At 53.8% G+C, this 24,424-nt stretch overlaps 10 protein-coding genes and 1 non-coding gene across 11 annotated transcripts; 4 read left to right on the forward strand and 7 right to left on the reverse strand.

The window, feature by feature from the left end:
- Positions 1-99: 99 nt before the first annotated feature.
- BO72DRAFT_t63 lies at positions 100-172 on the reverse strand. The gene has a single exon. It is a non-coding gene; the product is annotated as a tRNA-Lys (tRNA).
- Positions 173-483: 311 nt separating this feature from the next.
- BO72DRAFT_475559 (uncharacterized protein) lies at positions 484-3,112 on the forward strand. Its single transcript, XM_040947331.1, has 2 exons — positions 484-2,505; positions 2,601-3,112. Exons 1-2 carry the CDS (start codon positions 569-571, stop codon positions 2,683-2,685), a joined length of 2,022 nt encoding a protein of 673 aa, XP_040804267.1. The 5' UTR covers positions 484-568; the 3' UTR covers positions 2,686-3,112.
- Positions 3,113-4,027: 915 nt separating this feature from the next.
- BO72DRAFT_371682 (uncharacterized protein) lies at positions 4,028-4,382 on the forward strand (the record flags this gene model as incomplete). Its single annotated transcript, XM_040941011.1, has 2 exons — positions 4,028-4,156; positions 4,245-4,382. 2 exons carry the CDS (start codon positions 4,028-4,030, stop codon positions 4,380-4,382), a joined length of 267 nt encoding a protein of 88 aa, XP_040804268.1.
- Positions 4,383-5,566: 1,184 nt separating this feature from the next.
- Positions 5,567-7,604, forward strand: BO72DRAFT_456504 (uncharacterized protein; the record flags this gene model as incomplete). The annotated part of the gene is made up of 2 exons (XM_040946279.1): positions 5,567-5,809; positions 5,892-7,604. 2 exons carry the CDS (start codon positions 5,567-5,569, stop codon positions 7,602-7,604), a joined length of 1,956 nt encoding a protein of 651 aa, XP_040804269.1.
- A 257-nt stretch (positions 7,605-7,861) lies between these two features.
- BO72DRAFT_493604 (uncharacterized protein) lies at positions 7,862-8,848 on the reverse strand (the record flags this gene model as incomplete). The annotated part of the gene is made up of 4 exons (XM_040948394.1): positions 7,862-8,104; positions 8,219-8,352; positions 8,415-8,774; positions 8,824-8,848. The coding sequence occupies 4 exons, from the start codon at positions 8,846-8,848 to the stop codon at positions 7,862-7,864; spliced, it is 762 nt and encodes a 253-aa protein (XP_040804270.1).
- Positions 8,849-9,272: 424 nt separating this feature from the next.
- On the reverse strand, positions 9,273-11,330 carry BO72DRAFT_445598 (uncharacterized protein). The gene is made up of 2 exons (XM_040944093.1): positions 11,023-11,330; positions 9,273-10,958 (listed from the first exon to the last, which is right to left on the reverse strand). The coding sequence occupies exons 1-2, from the start codon at positions 11,238-11,240 to the stop codon at positions 9,353-9,355; spliced, it is 1,824 nt and encodes a 607-aa protein (XP_040804271.1). The 5' UTR covers positions 11,241-11,330; the 3' UTR covers positions 9,273-9,352.
- Positions 11,331-11,999: 669 nt separating this feature from the next.
- BO72DRAFT_503228 (MFS general substrate transporter) lies at positions 12,000-13,912 on the reverse strand (the record flags this gene model as incomplete). Its single annotated transcript, XM_040949104.1, has 9 exons — positions 12,000-12,134; positions 12,191-12,307; positions 12,362-12,448; positions 12,517-12,632; positions 12,689-12,814; positions 12,850-13,265; positions 13,319-13,413; positions 13,467-13,661; positions 13,718-13,912. The coding sequence occupies 9 exons, from the start codon at positions 13,910-13,912 to the stop codon at positions 12,000-12,002; spliced, it is 1,482 nt and encodes a 493-aa protein (XP_040804272.1).
- A 1,735-nt stretch (positions 13,913-15,647) lies between these two features.
- BO72DRAFT_456507 (uncharacterized protein) lies at positions 15,648-17,675 on the reverse strand (the record flags this gene model as incomplete). Its single annotated transcript, XM_040946280.1, has 5 exons — positions 15,648-15,864; positions 15,921-16,654; positions 16,714-17,371; positions 17,447-17,550; positions 17,604-17,675. The coding sequence occupies 5 exons, from the start codon at positions 17,673-17,675 to the stop codon at positions 15,648-15,650; spliced, it is 1,785 nt and encodes a 594-aa protein (XP_040804273.1).
- A 977-nt stretch (positions 17,676-18,652) lies between these two features.
- On the forward strand, positions 18,653-20,080 carry BO72DRAFT_423612 (intradiol ring-cleavage dioxygenase; the record flags this gene model as incomplete). The annotated part of the gene is made up of 5 exons (XM_040942849.1): positions 18,653-18,899; positions 18,955-19,110; positions 19,175-19,317; positions 19,386-19,551; positions 19,638-20,080. 5 exons carry the CDS (start codon positions 18,653-18,655, stop codon positions 20,078-20,080), a joined length of 1,155 nt encoding a protein of 384 aa, XP_040804274.1.
- A 407-nt stretch (positions 20,081-20,487) lies between these two features.
- On the reverse strand, positions 20,488-21,752 carry BO72DRAFT_525481 (uncharacterized protein; the record flags this gene model as incomplete). The annotated part of the gene is made up of 3 exons (XM_040949957.1): positions 20,488-21,026; positions 21,110-21,273; positions 21,403-21,752. The coding sequence occupies 3 exons, from the start codon at positions 21,750-21,752 to the stop codon at positions 20,533-20,535; spliced, it is 1,008 nt and encodes a 335-aa protein (XP_040804275.1). The 3' UTR covers positions 20,488-20,532.
- Positions 21,753-22,871: 1,119 nt separating this feature from the next.
- BO72DRAFT_475562 (glycoside hydrolase family 131 protein) lies at positions 22,872-24,337 on the reverse strand. The gene is made up of 3 exons (XM_040947332.1): positions 24,155-24,337; positions 23,967-24,103; positions 22,872-23,908 (listed from the first exon to the last, which is right to left on the reverse strand). Exons 1-3 carry the CDS (start codon positions 24,261-24,263, stop codon positions 22,940-22,942), a joined length of 1,215 nt encoding a protein of 404 aa, XP_040804276.1. The 5' UTR covers positions 24,264-24,337; the 3' UTR covers positions 22,872-22,939.
- Positions 24,338-24,424: the final 87 nt, after the last annotated feature.

A 24,424-nucleotide genomic window follows, 5' to 3' on the forward strand; every position in this document is an offset into this window, starting at 1 on the left:
AAATAGTAGCTGCTGCCAACAGCTATATAATAAATGAGCAGGACAAGAAGAACAAAGACAGTAGCAAGTGATAGTACGTAGTAGGGGGAAAAAAAAGAAAGCCCAACGCGGGGCTCGAACCCGCAGCCTTGAGATTAAGAGTCTCACGCTCTACCGATTGAGCTAGCCGGGCTAACTACGGAAGCAATTGCAACCCTGTGTAAATATATTCACCCAATCTATCCTATTAATCAATATCGCCCCCCGTTTACCCTGTGTCTGTTGCAAAGCCAGCGTGGATGCGCTGCTCCCTTAACAATAACTCTACCATCTCTTACTTTCTCTCAGCTTGGCCGCCTTGTCTTTGTGTCTCATGTTCCTTCCACTCCCGGAGTCATACACATCTTCGGCCAAGACATCCCAGATAGGCAGTCAAGCCGTCGATCTTATGCACATCCCTGCACACTGCCGTCATCTCACCCTCCTCCATCACATGGGAGAGGACGAGCAGAATCGCAACATCGACCAGCTTCATCAGAGTCCAGCTCGAGTCAAACCATTATCTTGGAGCATTACCAGACTATTCGACATGCTCGACACAAGCAACTCTATTGCTCTAACCGCCTTTATTGTCTCCTTGGTTGCTCTCACAGTGACTCTCTTCCAGCTCCTCCAGCAATACTTTGCAACAGCGCAGGGCTACAACCGATGTTCCAGACGACTGATCGGCGACTGGTCGCGCTTCCGGCATCGCCACTATCTGTGGCGCGAATTTCGGTTTGAGGTCACCTTCGTAAGACCATATATTTATCTTGGGAATCTTAATCCTTCTCACCCCATTCCGGATACTGAAGGTCCATCGGCAACATGGCACAATCTGTTTTCTCCCTCCCGAAGAGACCAAAAGTGGCGAGCGAAGTATCTTGGAAGGTCCATGAGCATAAGCGAGCTACCAGGGGAGTTAACTGATGCCTGCACGCAGGCTTCCTGGACTCTTTTTCTGAAGCACTTGCAGGAATACAATAGACATGCTGCAAGGCGTATGCAGCATGCCACTTACGACCCACCATCACCATCGACAACGACACATTCTCCCTCATCGACCTACGGTATCTGCATCAAATTCGAGCCCTGCACGTGGGACGACCTCCCCGGAAACCCTGGCACACTGACAGGCTCGGTGTCCCTCCGTGACCTAACCATCTTCACTCGCCTTTTGGGCTTGAACTGGTCAGGTGGGCCATTTATGAGTAGCCTACAGAGGTCAGCATCTAAAGAGGAGAGTAAATCGGACACGAGCTTGTCTCCCAGAGGCAGCCTCCAGGCATCAGGAAACACCCTCATCCTCGCAGAAAGGTCCACTCCGCTGCTGCGCTACGAGCAACAAGACTTCACCCCGCCCCGGCTCCACCTCTCCCGCAGGGAGACCTTCATCATTCATCCCGGGGCGGTGGCAATGTTCTACGGACGGATTGTCCTAGACCCCGTTCTCTTCCCAGCCCACTCCCAATCCGTCGTTCTGGACGGTGACCAGGCCTGGGAGACCCTCTCCAGCACCATGTGGCTCCCACTCCCACCACGAGCAAGTCTAGTCAACATTCTCCCAGCCTTGTGTTCCGCGATCCTCAGCGAAAGAGATCTCTACTCAGTGCGCGTGCCGAGACCGCACCGGTACCTCCTTGGTCCGTTCACCAGACCCAAAATTGCGATAATCTTCAAGCGTGGTCTAGAGAGTATACAATCCCAGCAGCAGCAGCAGCAGCAAGAAGGGAGTGCTTCGAGTGTTGTGGACGGAATCTTAGAGGCGATCAACGAGCTAGAGCAGTTCCCTCGACCACAACAACACCCTGCCCGTCCTTGTTCCACCTCTTCCTCCCCTTCTATTACGACGACAACCACTCCAACCCGCGTAACAGACTACTGGACCGTGTCGCAAGGCGCATATCCAGCCTGGGCCACAGACTTAGAAACCTCCCCCGAAGCCAGCTTCTTCAACGAGAGGGTCCACCACTGGCTATCCTGGGTCCAGCAGGAACTCAGCCAGCTTGTATCTCGGGAAGATGATCATATCGGACCCTACAGCTTCTTCCACTGGGATCTGGTCTCCTCATTCCTCGAGTTCATCGTCGCCTTCGAAGACGGTGGTGAGGAGGCGGCAGCGCAGGACGACCATGACGAAGCCAAGCAAGACACGACAGAGGCCAGACCGACAAGGCAACGACAGCCACATCCGCAGCACAAACCAAAGCAGCGGCCCCACACGAATAGCAAGAACCCCTTCGCCACCTGGCGCCGAAACATGCACGCCCTCTTCGACCACCTCCCCACCATCGAAGCCCATGTTCGCAGACGCGGGAGACGACGCGCCGAGATGTGCGCCAATGGATACCACATGTCCCCAACCACCGGCCTGGGGGACCAGTTCGATGTTGTGATCTCGTGTGAGGGCGTGGTGGGGTATGACCAGGTTGGTTCGGAGGAGATCCGCGATGCGTGTCTGGGGATGATTTTTCGGGCCATATGTTGGTACGTTGTTCCTAGCGTTCCCTTCTCTCTATGTTTAAGAGACTTGCGGTACGGTTTTGTGGAGGAAATGCTGCTGACAGGATCATCTCTGCCAGGCATCGATGTCATTATATGAGTCCGGAGGATGAGCCGTTCCGGTCCGACTTTTATGGCAACATACAACAGGTGGGGATTGAATAAGGTGACTTGTTGTCTGAAGGGATAAGGTGGGTCAGTTTAGCATGGCTCAACCTGCATGGTGTTTCCTCAAGCTTGGGATCAGAAATACCCGAACAGTCGCGGTATGAAGGTGAGGCAAATTGAAAAGCTTACCGCTCTCAAACCCCGGGAGAATTGTAGATTGCGCCGGGTATTTGAGCCGGTCATGCGATCCCGACAGTTTTCAGTATTCATTTTGACAGTATACAATAATCAAGCATAGATACGGTTCCCAGAATGTAAGACTAGCTAAGCATCTCTGAGTTACAATCCCATTTGGACCCGCTGGGCTAGGGCTCGGGATGACCTCGCGGCTTTTCCGGTCGCCACGGAGGGTCCGGACCTGCTCAGAGACGATTTTATCCCCTCCAAGTTCCGCACAATGCAATGAAAAGTCCGATCGAAACAGATATTGAGAGGTGTCTTGCTCGGTCATCCATTCGACTCCGGTATTTATGTCTCAATTCAAATCAATTTGTCCATAATCCGGAATTTTGAAAAGTAAGATATCTGATGAATATCAACCCTCTCCGCCGACTCCTAGGTTGATTACCACGGTTCTTTACCGTGATGCTGGAAGGGTTCACTGCTAGATGGACATTACTGGTGGAAAATCGATTTCATACAGGAGATACGGGTGAAGTGTGAAGTGACCTCTAGAAGAGTAAACACTGCGTGATTAAAGGTCGACGATCAGGACGGAAGATACTGGATAAAGGATGGGGGGCGAATAGCAGGTTAGCCCTATAGCCAGATGAATGAGGTTAAGCCAACCGATTTGGGCAAGCTTTGCGACCACGGGCAAAATAAATCTCCTACTTTATGAGGACTAGTCCCAGCTGTTATTTTATGCCACGTGAGCTGGAGCCTGTGGAAGGATGCCCCGCTAACCAAACCTGGTATTCTTCCCTGCTCACTAAGGCTTGAATTGATCAAGCTTCGGCCCCCACGCCGCTCCAACAACCCCAACTAACCCCAAAACGCACAAGCATGATCCTGATGGTGTGGATCGCTCACCACCTCACAAGATCAGATCACTGGCAAAGAACAGTTTCATTCACGGAGTCAACTCCATGGCCCCCCTCACCATCAACACGGAGCTGAAGAGCCGTAGAAGAGCCGAGTGCCGTTGTGAACAATCATCTCCGGGAGAAAGGATAACCGGCTTAGAAAGATATAAAATCAACAAAGGAGGAATGCATAGCATTGGATCTCATCATCGCCGTTCAATTCCATCAATTTGATTCCTTAACCCAACACAACAAATCGAATCTCTGCTCATCAGTCACCGCCACCTCTCTCTCCCATAACTCTCCCATAGAACATGAAGCCCATCTTCGCCCTCTGTGCCTTCGGCCTCCTTGCAATCCAGGCTCGGGCCGCCTGCTACAAATCCGACACTTACTGCTCTGATTGGGGAGCCAAGGTGTGCGAATGTGATGAAGGGTATCTGGTACGAGATTCCATTGAAGTCGGCGCAGCCTTTCTCAGCAGAGAAAGTTGAGATGGTGGAAAGCTAATTTTGGTTGTCTTCTGTATAGATGGAATGCGAGGAATACCTCGTCTCCGAGGTGGATGGCGAGGGCGGCGAATCGTACGCCTTGTGGACGAGGATCAAAAATTGTCCCGTCCCGGCCGATGGAGGGCTTCAGTGTGTCGATGGGGCATGTACCTCTTGAATGGCTCGGGTACGGCATGTTCTGTTCGTGTCGTTTGTTCACGGATGACTGGGCGTGCCTGGACGAGCCCTCGGCGTGAAAGAAGAGGGACGAAGCCACCGGCAAGGAGAGGCCGGAAGGGTAGAATAGTTAAAGCCCAGAGGACGAGTAGGACGGAGGTCGAAGCTTTTCGAGATGCGACAGATGGAATATCAACAACTTAGTCTCTCGGTGGATAATAGGGATTGGTAGTGAGAATAATCAGAAGACGAAAACTTCTTGACATCGTCTCCGGGGATATTAACATAGATCTCGACATACTTAGTCATATTTATAGTTGCTACGAGTCTGATACTATGATGGTCTTTAAACTTAATGCATCATACGAATATAGTAGCATCTCTTAAACTTTCATCATAGAACCATTGTTGCTACTATGCTCCTACTCCAGACGTTAACTAACAAGAAGACCTGAGCATGTCTAAGCAGGACTAACAACAGCACGGAATCGAAACCAGATCGCCCACCGCATGCTCACACTGCGACTCACCTGTCAAAGCGATGCTATATATCACAGTAAAAAGATGCGAACTCAAGGCAGCAAGAGATCTCTATAGATAACAGATATATTCGTCGAGTCGAGCACGTAGTTTTTACTTCTCCTGATGGTGTTCCAATCGATATCAAGAACTTTATAAAATATAATTTAGACCTTTTGGGCTGTCCAGGGACAAAGATAAACTGGGGATACCTATTCTGTGACGACAGGGCTCTCAGGCAACTCATGTGCTCTTAACTTAAGATACACCGCTTGGCTTGAAGGTAATATTAGATGAAATTGTTTTGTACTCTACAATTTATTATCTTGTTGAGTCGTAGATTCGGCGATAGTGCAACCCGTTCTGATATGATAAACCCCTCTCCGAGACGGGGCTAAGATATGGCCATATTCACTAGAACAAAGAAAAGATCAAAATCCTTCTTTCCGGAACCTTAAGCCCAGATTCAAGGTGAATAGTACACCATTAGGTTAACATTCACAAGAATCAGGCTACCAGACAGTTCCATGTAGTGGAAAGGCTATATAAGAATCATCCTCCACTTATGTCAACCTCAACTGAACTTCTCTTTCATCACCATCCACAACACCCACAACCCCCCCAACACCAACATCACTCCATTTCATCCAACCACCGTCTGACACCATGTCATCCTCAGAGACCTACGAAACTCGCTACAGCCGATACAAACGATCGACTCGAAACGTGGCGATATGGCTGGCGGTAACCGACCTGGACTTCAAGCCTCCCCAGCAGGGCGAGTACATCCTCACAGCGAATCAGTTCGTGGAGCTGGCGAACAACATCGTCGCCTGCAAGTATGCAGACCACGTCCCCAGACCGATCATTAGCGACCTTCGATACACCATGGACAGCCGTCGGGCCCCAGTCCAAATTCTATCAAGATGAGGGCTCGGCGTCGTGCAAGTCTCACCAGCACTTCATCCAGCAGCTTGAACAACTTTACCAGACCTTGCGTCCTCTTATACTAGACGACGAGGAGACACCCCTTGACGGAGACGATGAGCCTGACACGGCTGCGATGGCGAATCGGTTCGATGGACTTAAGATTGAAGAACCCTCGAAGGAGTTCCTAGATGCTCCAGACGCTCCCACGCGCTCCACCTGTCCTACTGAGAATCTCACCGTCGAAGATTCTACCGATCGAGTGTTTGGAGTCCTCCTCCTCCTTCAAGACCTTTGGTCGATCCGTCATTCCACCCAGAAAACATGGGCGGATTACCGCCAGGGAAAATGCACCCTCGAGGCCGCGGCCGTGACCACCGATATTGCGCTCCACGTCGCTGCCGAATTATTGCAACAGGGCCTGAAGCCTTTCAGCGAGGACCTCCAGGGCTTCGACAAGATCATGACCAATATACTCCAGGAAATGTACCGCACCCCGCCGCAGGATCGACCGTACTGGCACGAAGTGGTGAGGAACTTGCACATGGTGGCGGAGATTCTACATTTCGTCGTCGGAGGCTGGAAGGAGGATGGTGATGGCGTGCTGTCAGAGGGGACGACGCCGGTCCTCGATCTCAGCCGAGCCCTCGATGAGATGACGGACAACGAGCGAAATGTTGTCGCCTTTGTACTGCTAAAGGAGGTGGTTCGCGAATGCGGCTTGTGGGGCCGGTATCACCCGCGTCTCTGTGCCACGATGGACTGGTTCACCATGATGCTGGGCCACGGATTGTCGCAACGCGCGATTAACTACGAGCTCGCATTTGGCGGCCTTGTTTACATTGACATTCGTCTCGCGATGGGTGCGGAGGTCGCCCAGCCCCGTCTGCAGCTTCAGGAGTGGACTAAGTCGACCACCGCTCTTATCAAGCAACTCTCCAAAACAGGCGCTCCTGGCTTGGAACAGCTGGAAGATTTCATCAGGATTATCAAGAAGACACTCGGGAAGGACCTTGTCAACGCTCGACGTGAGTCGCTCGGCATCCCAACGGAGCAGCCTTTCGGACTCTTCTCGAGTCAGCCCCTGCTCGCCGGGAAACTGCTGTGGCTCTGGAAGGGCTCCCTGTATCGACGCCTCCTTATTTTGACCAGATCCCGGGGTGTCCTCTTGGGGATGTTCCATCTCTACAACGCCGTCGCCTGCGAGGGCCTGCTGCCAGACGGTCGGACCTGGCGCGCCCTGCAGCAGCTGATCGACACTCTCAATTCTGTCTTCCTCGGAGGGAAGCTTCCCACGGAGCGTGCGCGGTACAGATCCTCCCTGCAATTCAGCCTCAGTCCGAAGGGCAGGGCCCGCTGGGTCGACGACGGTCTCATTCCGCTTATGAACCAGATGGTGAGCAGCTTGCAGAACGTTCAGCTGCACTGGACGTCCCAGGATATCCAGCGCGTGCTCGCCGACTCCAATAGGTCCACCAACACAAAGAAGACCGATCAGGGTCCGCCGCCGCCGGTGTATGAGGTCCTGGACCAGCTGCGCCGCAACCTCAATCTCGAAGCCGATCGACTCAGTCTACCCTGGCTGCAATGCCACCTCGACGCCACCAGAATTCTCCAGCAGGTTCTTGAGAAAGAGAAAGAAATCCGCAGATCCCCGCTTATCTCTCAAGATGATCTCCTCGTCGGCGTTGCGGTGGTGATCTTTTCGCACAAGAAAGAGCGCAAGTTCCTGGGCAAGGTTGCGCAGATCATGAAAGCTGTGCTTGGGTCGAAGTAATTTGAACGTGCTTGATATCATCTTGTTCATTCCGCTTGACATCAGTCATCTGTAACAGAAAATCACTGATTTGCACAAAAGCCAAGAGTGTTTTGCATGAAGCTTGTGGGCTTGGTGATGCTCAGATGTTGAGCTTGTATCTACATGTCTCTAAGTTTGGTTAGGATATGCTGTTTGCTCTCGACTCAGTTGGACAGTTACAAACAGAGTGAAAGTCAAACACAATTAACCATCGCAGCTTGTTGCCCACTCCTCACTCAACTCGTAGCCTCAATGCCCGAAGGATAGACCAAACCATTCTGCCTACGCACCTCGTCCATCACCTGCATGATGAGGACTGACCCGTCCAGCCCCAACGCACGACCCTCTTTCCCCCCCTCCACAACCGCCATGGCCGCCTCGTCCGCCTTGTCCGCCTTCCAGAACATACCGTAACCCTCGGCCCCCATCCCCGCAACGGAGTATCCGTTGTACCAACCACTCCCCCGACCCGGCCCCGGCTGTGGCCAGCTGCGATCTTCGACGGTCGAGTCAGCTAGAACCAGCCTCGTCCGCGTGGGCCGGAAGATAGGCGGCCAGACCTGCAGCTCGCCCTTGCTGCCCTAGGTGCGCACGGCGGGCCCGCTGGTGCCCTGGCCGTCGATGCCGTTCGCCACGCGGAAGCTGGTCGTCGCGATCCCAAACATTTCTCCCCCTTGCGTGGCGTCGCGAGGGAAGGTGAGCACCACGGTGGCTGTTTTGTTCACCCCTGTGGGTGGGCTCTGTGAAGTGAGCTAGCTACTACCCGCGGAGCTGGAGGAGAGAGTTCACTGCTGCTTGTCTCCGACGGAGGGGTCTGCGTGGTACATAAGGTCTGGAAGAGCCAGGTCAAGCTGTATATTCCCATGTCGAGCAGGACGCCGCCGGCTAAGTCGGCGTTCACCATGCGATGGTCGCGAGGGAAGGTGTCCTCGGAACGGAGGTCCAGGGAGTTGTCTGCAAAGACTCGCTGCAGGGTGCCCAGTCGTCCCGCGGCAATGGTCTCGCCTATGTTTCTCAGAAAGTCTTGAGCACGCGCGGGTCCAGAGGCAGTTGCCGCTGCGACGACGGTATGTTTGATCAAGGTGACGTTGCAGGTGGTGGGGTCGACGAGCAGATCTTTCATGAATGTCTCGGCGATGCCGTCCGTCGCTGGCTTTGATTAATTCGAGTTCGTGAGGAGGGGGGCGAGCAGACTTACCCAGAATGCCCCATCGTGGCTCCATAATTAGCATAAATTGCTCTCGATTATCATACTGTAAGTGAGAGGGACATTGAATGGGCTTATAGTCTTTCAATCCGATGGAGGAAACTGGGGGAATTCCCGTCTTAGGGTTCGTGCGGCGGGTTTCCCCTTTGGGTAATCATGTTCCGCTCCGAGGTCAGTGCAGCGGATGACCGGACTTTGGAACATTCCCCGCATACTGAGTTAGCTTGAACTAATCCATGCGCCAAATGATTCAGTGCGGCATCCCCAATGGGATATCCGCTTCAAGAATGGTTTTGTCTGTATTAGACCTTGAGATAAAAGGAGGAGTCTTGCCGTGTTCACATCCGACGCTACGAGCTAGCACCAATGTTCCCGTTTATAGCAAAAGACACGGACAGAACACGGTCGTAACTTACAACAATCACGGATTCAAAATTCATAGACACCATCATATTCGGCGTTCATAAGACTAACGATAAATGTACTGTTACAAGGGCAAGAAAGACCCTCCACCACCAAATCAATTCGAGCAATCCACAGTAACCGTCGCAGTCACGTAGATAGTCGAGACCGCCTCGTCAATCTCCGACGCGGGCTGCGTCACTGCGGGCGCCACCGCCGACGAGACCGTATGGGCTGCGGCGGTAGCACTCGAGTCACCCGCCGACACAGTTTGTGCAGGCACGACGGCCGTTCCGGTACCTACAACCCCAGCACCCATAGCGGTGGGTGCCGCGGTTTGGGTGGCGGTGATCGGGCACACGGTCGTATAATCGACCAGAGTCTCGGTGATCACGTACGTGCTGTGCGCGGAGGCCGGGCAGTTTGCGACGGTGGACGGGCAGGCGGTGATGGTTGAGGTGCGGGTGGTGAAGACTGTCGAGGTGGTCAGGAGCTCGCTTTCGGGGCCTGCTCCGGCAGAGGCTGTAGGCTGGCCGGCGGTGATTGTGGCGGGGCAGATGGTGGTTCCGATGACCACTGTTTCGGTCGTAAGAGAGGTGGTGCGCTCGCTGGCTGGGCAGTTGGCCACGCTTGACGGGCAGGCTGTCACGGTTGCAGTGCGGGTGGTGAGAAGCGTGGATGTGATGAATGCGCCGGTGTCTGCAGATGCAGATCCGATGGTGGTTCTGCTTTCCTGGGCGGAGATTGAAGGAGTGACTGTGGGGATGCTGAGTTGAGAGGAGCTCACGTGAGGTGCGCTGGACGGGATTCTGCCCAGTTGGGAAAGAGAGGTAGCGAATGTCCGAATTGGGGATGAGGTGAGTCCGGGTGCTGAGGACTGGCCGGCCGAACGTGTCACGACCGGATGGGAGGAGGCAGCGGAGACAACTGGGCTAGATGGTGGAACGGAGGAAGACAATGATCGTATGGGCGAGCTGCGTGGCGGGATCACGGAGTTGGCTGTGGATTGCGATGGTCTTATGACAGGAATCGAGACACTCGAGCTGGCAGAGACGACCGACTGAGACGAGACAGCGGGACTCGACGCAACCGCACTTGAGCTTGATGCCACGGGCACTGTGGGGGTAGCCTGAGCGGATGACAATGCAGAAGGCGACAACGTGGTGGGTGTAGATGCCGGACTGCTCGGTACTATTGGACACGAGATCGGTGAAACAGTACTGGAAATGACCGCCACGGACGAAGCAGGCGACACGGATGATGGCGTTGCTGAGGCGCCCACAGCACTACTTGGAGGAACACTGGACGGCGAGATAGCCACCACACTCGTGGTTGGGGTAACCACCTCTGCGGAGGTGGTGCACACCTGCTGGGTGGATACCGGCAAGAGGAAGTTATCCAGGTCAAAGGTAAAAGTGGCATAGTCGTTGCAGGAAAACAGGAACATCATGGTGTGCGAAGAGCTGGTCGGGGTGAAGGCGGCGGTGTAGGTCGCCCACTCCGCCTCTCCACCACTGAGTATCGCAGCCGTACTGGTTTCATCGAAGAAGTTGCTCCATCTATCCAACATCCACCCGAAATTGCACTTGTTGTAGATGGTGGGAATACTCGCCGCCGCAGCGGTGAGCTTGTAGTCCACCGACAGGGAATACGTCTTCCCCACCTCCAGCCCAGTCACGGTCTGCTTGATGTATTTCCAATAGTAGGGGTCCGCATTGATAGACCTTGGTGTCGCATGTCAGCACTTTTTGTTTTTTAGCCGAGAATCTATGCGAGCAGACGACTTACAGGTAATAAGTGCCATCCGACGCATCCCCGGAAAGGACATCGCCCATGGTCGTAGCCGTCGCCGAGGCGATCCAAGCAGTCCAGTCCGACGCATCGCCAGTCTCGAAGGACGGGTTAGAAAAGGCGTTGACAACCTCATTGCTGCAGGTTACGCTGGCGGTTGCCGTGTGCGCCAACAAGCCGGAGATGACGGCGGTGGTAAAGAGTGACCTTGCCATGGCCTGTTCAGAAAAGAGTGACAGAGCAGTTGGAGATGACGGCAGGCATGAAAAAGGGAATTGGGCCAGCAGAGAAAAGGCACGCAGGCTAGAACATCAAGAAGCACAGAAACTCGACAGTCTTATAGGGGCGAAGTCTTCTTGTTGTCTGGACCCTGGATATCTCGAGGCAGTAGATATAAGCGATGCCAAGGCGCATCCTGATTGGTGCGCGGAGACCCCGAGACTTTAAGCAGAGGGAATACGATCGACTATTGATTTGGAAGTGGAGTCCACTTTGCCACAGCCCACTTGGCAGTGACAGACTGTGCCTGGGAACCGATGGGCCACGGGTGGATGCAAACTATTCAGACCGGGATTGTGGAGGCTGAACTTGAGTGCCACATGTAGAAATATGTAGAATGAGTGGGTAAATTTTGTGTGGGTGACGGTCTAGTCTAATTACAATGGCAGTAGGTTGTTTTGTTTGCTCGGTTTGCATCTGCCGTGCCGGCTGTTGCTCCACTCCGATGCTCGCTCGGCTCGGATTCCCGCCAACGGGCCCCGAGTCACGCTACTCCGACACCGGAGTGATTTTGCTGGGGATGATTTTGGTCTTTCCGATTCCACCGACACCACCACTGTTGTCATCTCCTAGGGAAGCGTCGCTGACCCCAGATCCGGGGTACTCTCCCACCTCAGCGCTTGCGGCAGCCGCCTTTCGATCTCGTGCCACCAACCATTGAATGGCGCCCGTGACCACAACTGCAGGCAGATTTATCAAGTCAGCACGTAACTCCGAAGTACCCACTCTGGCTGCATAGACTCACTGCTCAAGACCTGCAGAATAATGCACCACAGATACCCTTTCTTCGCGGCGGGGAAGTCGGTGGTCTTCCACACAAAGTTCGGTGCCTGGGGCATACGACCATCAGCTTCTGAATGTTCCACACTCTGCTTCATGGACTTACAACAGCCTGCACCACATACGCGAGGTCGTTCGCGAGCACAATCACCAACGCTCTCTCTTCGGTATCGGCTGTGCAGATCTCGTTGGCCCAGCTGAGAATCAGAGGACCAGCGCCCAGCTGTGGTGATAGTGTTAGAACGGTATTCTTCAAGACTGGACTTAAAACACCTACCCCGATGTTACTGAGCCAGTACACGGCCATCCGGCCTGTGATATTCGTATAGAGCGGCATCTGTCGCAGAAGCGCGCAGAAGACGATCTGCGTCACAAAAAAAAACTCATTAGCCGCACTGAGGTCCATATAACCTCAAAGGGTCCAATGCTCACCGTAATCACCGCGCCAGCGTAGATGAACGGCCAGCGAGCCCCCCGGAGCGGTCCGTCGGACAGCCAGCCCCAAGTCAGCGACACGATGATGAACAGACCGGTCGTGAGCAGCGGATCTATAACACTAGGTTAGTCCACACTGGCATTTGTCCAAACGCTCGAATCAACCCACAGTCGTTGATTTGCGGAACAGTGTAGCTTGTTCCTGGGACAGGCGCGGGGTCCGCGTTGAAGCTTTTCAGCCAGTAGCCCATTCCCGCCTGAGGGTATCCGTTGTTCCACACGATGTAGAGCAGAGCTGAAGCAGTCAGCAAGCATTCAATTCGATTAGACAGGGTGACGGCGTACGCAGAAGGTAGATGTGCCAGCTGAGGAACATTCGCTTGACCTTGGCCTTGGTCCAGGGCGACTTGCCCGCGCGATGCACGGCATCCATGCGCTTGACGGAGAGGACGTGCTCCTCTTGCGTGATCCACCACGTCTTCCGGCCGTCTTGCGGCAAATTCGGGAAGAAGATGTATCCAGCCAGCGCGAGCGGCAGGGTGATGATCCCGTCGATGATGAACAGCCATCGCCAGCCGGCCAGTCCGTTCACGCCGTTCAGGTTGGTGTAGGCGGCGGCCTGGAGAAAGCCACTGAACAATGTTCCCATGGAACCCGCCAGCCAGAAAATCATCGCGCGTTTGCCGATCTCCTGCGGGGTGTACCACGATCCGAGGAGGTAGTGGATGCCGGGGTAGAAGCCCGATCTTCAGCACGAGTCAGCATTATATTGGAGCTGTATGCTAGGGGCCATGCTTACTCGAACAGTCCCACTAGGAATCGAATACCATACAGCGCGTGGTAGGATTTGACGGTCGATGTGCATATCGTGGCAATTCCCCAGCCCACCTCGAGCTATTACCTGAAGTCAGCCATCGTGGCTTACCAGCATCGCGAGAAGGACGTACAGTAGGGATGACCCAACGGGGCGAGACTCGGGTCAGCAGCAAATTAGAAGGGATCTGTCCGATGACGTATCCCACGGTATAGATCGAGGTGCTGGTCACCAGCTGGTTGCCGTACATCTTCATATCTTCCTCCATGCCACTGAGATAGGCATTATTGATGTTGTTCAAATCCAGATTCTTCAAAAAGTAGCCGATCTACCAAGCCAATTAGCCAGCCGCATCGCAGCCCAAAAGACGAGACGAGCGCGTACCGACGCGAACGTAAGGACAAAGGCATCGACCTTGAACAACAGCCACCGTTGGTCCCGGGGAAGCTCCCAGGTGTCCCAGAGGTACCCTTTCCAGGAGCGGAGAGGCCGGACCTCGAGCGGCTCGCTGCCATGGCTCAGTCCGGACTCCTCATGGGGGCTCTCAGACCGGCTGGAATCTTCTTTCTCGTACCCCATGGTTGCGGATGTCTGCTTGCCGTTGAGATCGCATGTTGAGATATGACAGCAGCAGCGTATATGTACCCAAACCGGCAAGGCATGGTCTCATTGATTGTGGTCATGACGCCATCAGCTTATCTCTTGATCTGTGCTGCTCTTAGCCCCACGCGTTATACCTCGTCCCCTGTCGCACACTTCCATGGCGCGCGTTCGGCACGTACCACCTCCCGAATTAAGAATATTACCCAAGAGGAACAGCACTCTATTTTCCGTGAATAAACAACCATAGTCCATTCCTAATGGTCTGCTTGCTCTTGCAAAGATGGTGAGCGCGACATGCTGGGAAACCGATGTTCTGCATGGTTACTAGTGACTCAAGGATTGCGCCATCGTGTGCATGGATGGTCTGCTCCGGTGGCTAATGGCTAACCCCGACCTGCGTCCTGCATGTCGTCTGTTCGCCCGTCTCATTGCCACCGCGTAAACTCTCAGTCCGTGGGAAAGCATCCTGATTCATGATCCGATCCATAGCCTGCTTCCCTGAGAGATTCTCAAGTGCCGGGTTGCTGCCTCAGGCACCAACTCACCATACTTTGTATCAGCAGTAATTCGGCTTGGGAAGGCGGAGGTTAGATTCCTGTGATTGCTCTGATCTCTAAGCAGCTTCACTATACAGAGTAACGTATTTACGAGTATCCATATGGGGGTGTGAACGTGGAATGGTCGATGTTCTAACACAAGCAACTACGATATATTTCCCGCACAAGGGGTGCAGAACAGCGGATCGACCACACCAGACTCAGTTTTAACGCCAGACAGATTGCACAACAACACCATGCTTGAGATAGAACGCAAAAATGATGATCAAATAAATCTATTGACTTTCTAGGATCTATGTATGTGTGAACGCCAAATGCCTGCAAACCGCCTTGGTTACGCTCCCAGGTGCCGAAATTCTGCCGGATGCACGGACCATTATAGGGATTGCATTGCGCTGAGCCCTAGGATCAATCAAGGGCGGGTCTTCCCCTCGAGCTTGGTTCCATTACCGGTATGAATTGGCCAACCTGATGAGCTGATTGGAGGGCACACGCAATGGCGAAAGGGAATGGTGAATTTATGCCGGTCGGAAGCTTAGTGCTGACGGTGGACCGTCCAACCAGTCCCGTCCAGGCTGGATACACGAGTTGATAATCTAGACCCGGGTGTGCGATCATTTTGCTCCAGTACGATGACATAGCTTAAACTGACGCCCCCCCGCACCTCCCTACATTCGGCCAAATTAGTCACACTCTTATTCCCAGATGCGCATGGACCTCATTTCAAAGCGACCGAGAATTATATGCGGACAAGACGCGCTTCAAGTCGAACAAAAGGGCGTGAATAGGGTCTTTTGGCCCCTCATTCGCGCAGCAAAGCCAAAGTTGTGCAGGATGGAGCATCTTCCACATCGCGCAGCTAGCAGCGTTTGTCAGAGCAACGTGGAGCACGGTCTTGAGTCGATAAGATAGAGCTCAGCTCATAGGTGGTCGGACCGAAAGTGCATTGCTTGGCGGGGTAGATGTAGCACAACCAAAATTCTGACTCGAGTCATCTTCACGCTGTGATGTCTATACCTCAAGCAAGCATGCTCAGCTCGCGGCTGGGGCTTGGATCTGCGGAGCCATGAAAGCGGGATGTGCATGGATGCAGCCAAAGCGGTACGGCGCATCGCTCATGGATGGTTGATTGCCTGCGGTGTCGGTGGCGAGCCTCAATGAGCCACAGCGGCGATTAACCGTTGGATGAAGTTGTCCATTATGTAAAAAGGCGGAAACTTGCAGGGATCTGTCGTTTCCTTCAGCTTAGTGAACAGGCTTTTCGTGTGCTGGATGAGCTGGAGGTCGCTGGCGGCGGACGGGTGGTTGGGTTCGGCGACGAGCTTCCAACCCAGAGAGACGATAGCAGAGAGGATGAACTGCGCATAGATCCTAGACACAGATCACAAGTCAATATAACAGTGAGAGAAACGAGAGCAGATGCATACCAGAAGGTTTGAGGGATAACGAGATGGCGTAAACGATGAATGTAGAGCAAGATCGACCGCGCAGCTTGATAACACAGCTCCCGACTTGAAGACAGGGGCGACAGGTCGTCCAGGGAGGGGAATCCTCCGCCAGCGATGCGACACGCGCCATGGATCTTGGCGAGACAATAGTAGTATTCCAGATGCATGTTGATTCCCCGCAGACTGAGGTCGAGAACCAAAGAGTCCGGGATACCCCCCGGGGACAGGTTCTCCGGGCGGCAGTCGGAGGGAAATTGCGCTCTTAAATTACTGAGCTCCTCGTCCAGCTCGCGGACATACTGCACGCGAATGGAAGCGGGCTGCGCCAGGCCGTAGTCCGAATACAGCAGACGGTAGATTTTGGACTTGATGACGCACATGCGAAGGTCGGACGGATAGAGTAACTCGTCCTTCGACAAGGGGCCCAGGCGGAACTGGTTCTCGGACGAAGCCATGACATATTTCTCTGGCAGGTCGAGGTCACAGTCGGTATCATGAAGTAAGGGTGAATGTGAATTTCGGATCGACATTTCCCTGTCCACAGAATAGCAGAGCCAGAAGAGAGCCCGAAGATGCCGGCCGTGATGGTCATCAACGCGAGAACCAGAGGGCATAGGAGCGAAATTGCCACCGAGATTGGTGAGGAGCCGGATTGCCATGGCCAGAATCAATTCGGCGGACTGAGGTGCACCGAGGGGGGCCAGGTACAGTACCTGGGGACGTGACGTCAGAGAATGCATCGGGAAGAGATATGAGGAGGCCAGCTGCTCACCACCAGGATCAGGGCTTGTAGAGTCCAGAGGTCATTATTCCCTGACATGACCAGCTCCGGCAACTGCGCGAGCACGGATTGCAGGAAGGCTTCAGAGTCGACTTCACCGAAAGCGGGCTCATCATTCCGCAAGCGAGTGACCAGGGCTGTCAAGGCCACCAAACAGGCTTGGACACTTTTAGGAAGATGAGCTAGATCTGGTGAGGAGGAAAAGAGATCCGAGTTCCGGAGTGATACCAAGGTAACCGGGTCGATCACGGGAAAGACCGAGTAGAGGCTGTTGGTTAGGAAGTAGTCGATGACGGTGCAAATCAACGCGGGTGGGGGTTGCTGTGGATGAATTGTCCTGGAGGCATGGTGGGGAAACTCCGACTTAAATGAAGAGGCCACATCCTGAGCGAAGCGATCCAGGTCGACGAGAGAGGGCATGCGATGCTGGTCGGTGGGGAAGAGAAATGGGGTCGACTTAGGGCCGAAGCCACAGAAGTCGAGAGTCCGCAGGAAAGCGGTTAGAGCCGCGTCGAAGCCGTGCAAATCCGCCAATCCCCCTTGAAGAACAAATGGGCTGGGGGCATTCTTCTTCGTCTGGCTTCTGGCTCGCTCCACTCGCAGTGCTTCTTCCAACTCCTGCACTTGGACTTTGCACTCGGCTAGTTGTCTGTTGCGTGCTCACAACAACTGTCAACTCAACCTTTGACAAGGACAGTGCAGCACAGGTAGGGGCAGAACTTACTCTCGGACTGTCTTGCGAGGCACATCCGGTGGCGGTGTAAAGACGCAAGGCACACCGGCAAAATGGCATGTCTCACATGCAGGTTTGACTCGGTCACAGCGGATCTGGCGTTCAGTGTTAAGTCATACATCGAAAGGCCGGAGATCGGAAGGCTTACCCTCCGAGACCTGCACAAATCACAAGCAGTGCGCGCCCGGCCTGCCCGAGGAGCAATTGCTGAGTCGGACATGGATGAACAAGTGCCACTGTACTGGCTGCCTCTCTACTTTGCCTATATGGCTCGATGGAAGGCACCCAGCATGCGCTCGAAGTGGCTGTTGCCTGCTCAAAATTCAGGGACTCCCGGACCCGGAATTATTCCGGGGCAAGTGACGTAAGCTCTTTGCCTTCTAACGTTACTCATACTCAGTAAGTTACAGAGTAGAATTTTTCTGCTCTGAGCGCTGCCTGAGGCGAAAAGTGGATCTGTCCCTGAGTTTCTGCTCGGGTCCCTGAATGCAATTTTAGCAATTTGAGGGTCTCCCCGCCATATGAAATCTCCGCTCTCTGATTGGTTCCAAGGCTTGGAGATGGAAATTGTAGATCCCGCTGACTCAGCCATCTCTACACACAGACTAATCAACTATACCTTGAAACTGTATTCTAGATAATTCTCCGTCTCTTCTCAGCCAACCGAGTTCTTCTGACACAAGAGACTTCGTCACGCATGCAGATCGTTCCTGGCGGCCTTCTTGGCTTCCGCTTGGCTTATTTTTGGCGAGCTCGTTTTGTATGAGGCATACCGTTGATGCGTATGCCCGCGCTATCTTATACCCAGCAGCTCGGCCCAGCAGCTCTCCACTTCCGATTTCTCTAACACATGAAAGCATCAGGTACGCGTGTACTCAATATCTAGTTCCAAAATTTTGAAGCATTAGTTGACTATCTATTTTACTAAGCGGAAGGAAACACCTTGTCCATGGGAGAAGAACAATGCAGCGGGTGGGGATGAGTCGGCGTTGATGCCAGGATGTTGATGAAATTGCAAAGACGGAACATGCTCTGGTCACTACATCGAGAGGGTATGTGAGAGGGTAATTCTGTGGCCAAGGTATAAAAGCCCCTTGTCTTCCTGCTCCAATTCCTCGTCCATCAACAGCTCAAACTTCCTCCTCTCCGGTGCCGCAGCGACTTGCTTCATCAGCAGCTTCCCCCTCATTCTTCAACATGGTTCATCTGACCTCGTACCTGACCGCCAGCGTGGTCCTGCTGGCCTCTCTGGGCTCCTGTCATCCAGGCCACAGTGTCCAGGAGGAGGCCGCTGAACGCGCCGCCTTCCTCAAACGGGCCCCCGTGCATTCGCGCAGCTTGTCTCACTGCGCATCCAGCCTGAAAGCTCGCGAGGTTGAGGATGCCAATGTTGCTCGTCGCGGGGATGCCCTCGAGCACTTGCGCAGGAAGAGGGGCTTGTCCAGTATGTTTCTTCGAATGTGCAATACCCTTACTGTCAACCTCAACTAACAGCGCAGACAACCAATACCTCAAAGCCCGCGATCTGGACTCCGTTCTGGGTACAGATCATCATTCGAACCTGAGTCATGTTGACCCGTCAACCGACCCCCGCATCCTATTCGCGTCGGGAGGCACCTGCATCGTGCAGCCGGAGGTCACCCAGGGGCCGTACTGTACGTCTGCCACATCATGCTGTTCAACCACCTTCTACAATCTAACACTGGTATCTACCCCTAGATATCGCTGGAGAACTCATCCGCCGCAACGTGGCCGAGGACCAGGAGGGCGTGCCCTTGTTCCTGGACATCCAGCTCATCGACACCAACACCTGCGAGCCGCTGCGGAACATCTACACCGACATCTGGCACTGCAACGCGACCGTAAGCTCTTACCCTCTTTCTTTGGAAATGAGCTACAACCACTAACCTCTTCCCTTACACTAACACAGGGTGTTTACTCCGGAGTCGTGGCAAGCGGTAACGGCAACCAGAACGACTCGAGCAATATCGACACGACCTTCTTGCGCGGCGTGCAGCCCAGCGGCCCCGACGGTGTCGTGCGCTTCGAGTCCATCTTCCCGGGACATTACACCGGCCGCGCGGTGCATATTCACGGTACGTGCCTCGCCCACCCGGCCTTTTCAACCTAATTCTTTCTTTTCATCTCAATCATGCATAGTTCTGACTCAATGGGGGAATAGTGGCAACGCACCCGGCCAACGAAACCAAGATCCTGCCCAACGGCACCATCGCCGGCATGTACGACGGCCACTCCTCGCACGTGGGCCAGATCTACTTCGACCAGGCCCTCATCACCGAGGTCGAGAAGACGACGCCCTACAGCTCCAACACGCAGGATCTGACTCTGAACGCGGACGATATCATTCTGAAAACGGAGGTGGATGACACCGATCCGCTCATGGAGTATGTTCTGCTGGGGGATAGTGTTTCGGATGGCATCTTCGCGTGGATCTCGATTGGGGTGGATGGCACACGCGATGACTCGCTTTCTCCGGAGGGGTTCTGGACCGAGGATGGGGGCGAGGTCAACGATGATTTCGTGATGAATATGGCTGGCATGGGGGATTTCGGTGATTTCGCTTCTTCGAGTGCCGTTGCTACGGCTACTGCTACCTCTGCGTGAGTGCCAGCATGGTGAGAATATTGGCAAGTACGTGGAGGATGGTTACTATTTGGGTTTTCTTTCGATATGCTTCATCCCGGGCGCTCGATTCCGGGGATTCAAGTCTAACTTGGAGTGCTTCCTAGAACCTCTCTACCTGCAGGAAGTTGTTTTACTGCTAAAGATTTTACTAATGAACTGAAGCGGTGAGAAAATGTCAAATCGAGAGCATGTCTCGCCAACGTCACTCTTCGCTAAGTGGTTCATTCTTTTATTTCTGGTGTGCATCGCGATTCGTACGGTTGTAAGTGCAATGCTGGTTGATAAGGATAGTTCAGTTGAACACAGTAGCATCCTATCAAATAGTGGTTTGCTTTCATAGATAGATAAACAATTTCTTCATGGTTCCATGTGCCCTGGTCTCTGTAGGTGGTAGTATGCGCCGTACGTACAAACTCCGGAATTCGGCGCCGCTACTCCTCACAAAGGTTGTTCCTCGGATCCATTTCCTCACCCCAATAGAGACTTTTCCACTGTCGCACCAGTACTTCTTTTGCCCCAGTCTCGAATTTCCCAGCATCCCAGAAGACGTATCCCCAGTTTCGCAGCGCGCTCGGAATCCAGCAGCCCATGATGTTGCTGTAGGTATCGTGCCAGAGTAAGGTCCAAACGAGTGGCGGGAACTCGCCCTTGGGGTCTGGGACATGATCGCCCCGTAATGGAAAGGCCTCGCGGGCTTGCGACCTCAAGTCCCGGTCCGTGAGCCCGTCGTGCATTAGACGTCCCTCAATCATAGAGGGCGACAGAATTTCATTGGTCCCGATAAATTCAGTCTCGTCACAACAAAGTCTTGCCTGCATGGTTTGGAAAAGCTGGGCTTGATCCTTCTCCATTTCACACAGGGCTCGATGCAACAGCGAGAGACCCTGGGACGCTGTGCCTTCGAGGTAGGTTTCTGTCATAAGAACTAGGTAGTTGTTTTAGCTTCAGATTAGCAGAGACGGCAAAGAGGTCGGGCAACCGCGGATAGGACAGAGAGACTGGACTTACATTCACTATCCATGTCAAAGTTCATCGGGTCTAGATCCTCTCGGACCGCATTAAAGATGTCGTGATATTGATCCTGCACGAAGGTGTAGATGCAGAGAATCTCCTCGATCTCCCAGGCGTAGAACATTCTTTCCAAGTGCTGCAGGATGTCCATGGACACGGTTCTAACACGGCTGTTACCCCATGGTTTATCAAGACTTCGATTTCCAAACAGATGACAGCAGAGCTGGAATCAATAGAGCGCGCGGATGATTCGACTCTCCTCGGTGGAGCTGATCTTTCTTTGGACTGACGATGATGGCGGTTCAATCTCCCTGGCCAGGTTCTCGAGTACCCAAGTAGCGAATCGCTGGAACATCGGGACGATGACGTTGTGATGGTATTTGAAGATGTGTAACAGATCATCAAGTGTCAATGATGTGGTTCTCGGTGGCGACTCTTCTGTCAGAAGGCGACAGTTCCGATACTCTTCGACCGTCTCCGCAATCCTCTCTTTTGTGCGTGGTTTGGCAGACTTCAGCTGACCAGAAGCGTAGACGGCTTTAATCTCGGGTAGTAATCCTTTCATGGAGACAGTGAGTCGATTCCATAGCACATCGTGGCCTTCCGCTCGCAGATGTTGGAAATACACGGGCGATGCCATTGTCAGGGCGGTCAGATCCTGATAGGACAGAAGTGAGAGAATCTTGCTCCGAAGCTTAGCTGGCAGCGTTTCCATAGAGAGCTCTCTCTGTGGAGTTGCGGTCGTCGACAAGGGCTTTACTGAATGCGCAGGCGGCCGAGGAGACAAGGTCTGTGGGCAGGATGGAGATGACTGCGAACCATATTGAATCACATGCGAGTGAGCAACAGCAGGCTCTTCTGCGGTTAGGTGTGTGTGAGGCTTGAGCTTATACCAGACCTTTTTAGTGTTGCCTTTGCTACCATCGACCCAACGCCGCCATCGAGACACGCGAGGCTTGGACGAGGACATGATGGATTGAATGAAGTGTGGAGAGGTTGACCGTTCGTAGAATGATTAGCAAGAGATGAGGGTGGATGAAAAGGACGAGAAATGAGATGAATAGAGGAAGAGAGCAAAGATGGGAAGCATGGAGGTGAGAGGAGAGGAAAGGGCAGGAAGAACTCTGATCCGGTCGGTATGTAGGCAGTCATGTGCTACTGTATACAATTGACCATGGACAACAACCGCCCCTGCCCGAAACAGTGAATGAAGTGAAGGTAGCCAGAAAAGAAAATCGCAAACCATGCTGCCCAAGTTTAATGGTGAGTCCGTGGCTTCTTCCACACTTTGTATCCAGCAATGACTGACACTCTTGGTAGCGATATGGTGGCGGCATCGGAATCAGGTCAATCCTACAGTCTTCTGCTAAGGTATCTCTCGAGACACGCATGGTATCAGAGCGGAAATGGATTGGAGACAGTGGAATCTAAAGGTGGGGAATGTGAGTGAAAAAGTCCTACGCAATGAGCTTGAGAATTCGATAGCAGTTCAGGAAGCTTTGACTGACCAGAAATCAAACATCACTATCCAAGTTGTTACCGACAAACCTACAGAACCCGGTCCGAGCGATGCTGCCCAGGGGATAGGCAAAAGTAGAGCGCACTAAGGGGTGAGATCTGTTGCAATAGCTAGCAGCGTGGATTTCTTCGTACGTGGTATACTCATACTCTCACCCACTAGAAGCGTCACGCAGCACAAAATAAGGCACTAAATTGACTAACAAATTAAGAATTCAAGATATAGGCTCCCGCAAGACACCCGCAATCACTCCCCTCGGTCTTCTCATTCTCACCATCACCCAGCAGGAGCAAAGGCATCAACAGAATCTAAGCACGACGAGCAAAATCCCGAGCATGCACACCACTGGACCGAGAGACAAGCGCACCGAAGATAGCGCGAATATCATCCAGAACCTCAGTCGGGGTGGTGGGAGTAGCCAGCGCCACTGAGGCAGCCGTGGCCGTCGTCGCAGCCTCTACTGCCACTTCCGTGGTCACCGAGGGAGCAGCAGCCGAAGTCACGGCCGCAGCGGCAGTGGAGACGGAGCTAGTGGCTGCGGAGGAGACAACGACGGGTTCAGCGGTTGCAACAGTCTGAGTGGCAGAGATAGTGGTCGAGGCAGCAGTGCTGGTAGTAGCAGCGGCGACGGTGGTGCTTGAGGTAGCCTCGGCGGTGGACTTAGCAGCGGAAGAGGTCGAAGAGCTGGCAGAGCTGACAGAGCTAGATGTGTCCGCAGAGCTGGAGCTGGAGCTCGACGCGCTACCCGACCCAATCTCCTTCGTGATCGGCGCCCTCTCAACATAAACACCAGACCAGAACCAATCCTCCGCCGCATCGTTCGAGCTTCCGCTACCAGGCAGACGCAGCTCGCCGACGTGCCAGTCGGCCGAGTTGGACGAGGCGGACGCGCTGACGGGCGACACAACCTCGGTCAAGGGGTCGGAGCCGTTGGACGCCCACAGACCCACCGTCTGCGCGTCGAAGTCGATATCATACGCAAAGTTGTACCAGTTGCCGGCCTCCAGCTGCACAGACCAGTGGGTGTTGCCGCCGGCGTTCCAGCGGAGTGTGTTGTCGGAGGACCCGGATGCCCCAGAGGCCAGACCGTACTGCAGCTCGGTGAAGTGGCTCTCGAAGAAGGCGATCTGGTGCTCGAAGGAGGCGTCGGGCGCGTTAGTCGTCTTGGTCGACAGGGAGAAGTGGTAGTAGAGGTGGCCGGAGCCGAGGTCGGCCTTGGTCTGGGGGATCAGTTCGGAGCGCTCCATCGTTTGACCTTCCCAGTAAGAGGTGCCGTCCTATCGGAATGGATATGTTAGCTCGCGCAATCCCGTCGTCAAATGGAAATTGGCATACAATGCTGATGCGCAGCCCCTGGGCGTCGCTCGTGTCGGCGGGGTTCTTGAAGTCCGTGGACAGACCCAGGTAATCCGACGTGTTGCCGGTGCCATGGATGTACCATTGCCACGGTTCGATCTGGTTGGACCATGACCCTATCTTGTCAGCTCGAAGCCCATGGCGACCGGGAGAGAGGGTTGAATTACAATCATCAAAGTCCTCGACGGTAGCAGAAGAGTTGAAAATGCCGCTCCACAACACGGTTCCAGCCAGCGAGGAAGCGGGAAAAGCGAGAAGGGAAACGAAAGACTTCATAGTGAGTGAAGGGCGAAGGAGTGACGAAGAAAAGTAAGAGAATGGAATGTGTGACCGGCACAGTTGGTTTGGAGAATGAGTTGTGGGCTGAGGGATCTTTTTATCTTGACGGACCTGGTTGCGGTGGGGAGGATGGAAAGTGGAGCGGGTGTCGGGGTTAG

Source organism: Aspergillus fijiensis (assembly GCF_003184825.1).
Source record: "Aspergillus fijiensis CBS 313.89 unplaced genomic scaffold BO72scaffold_10, whole genome shotgun sequence".
NCBI lineage: Eukaryota > Fungi > Ascomycota > Eurotiomycetes > Eurotiales > Aspergillaceae > Aspergillus > Aspergillus fijiensis.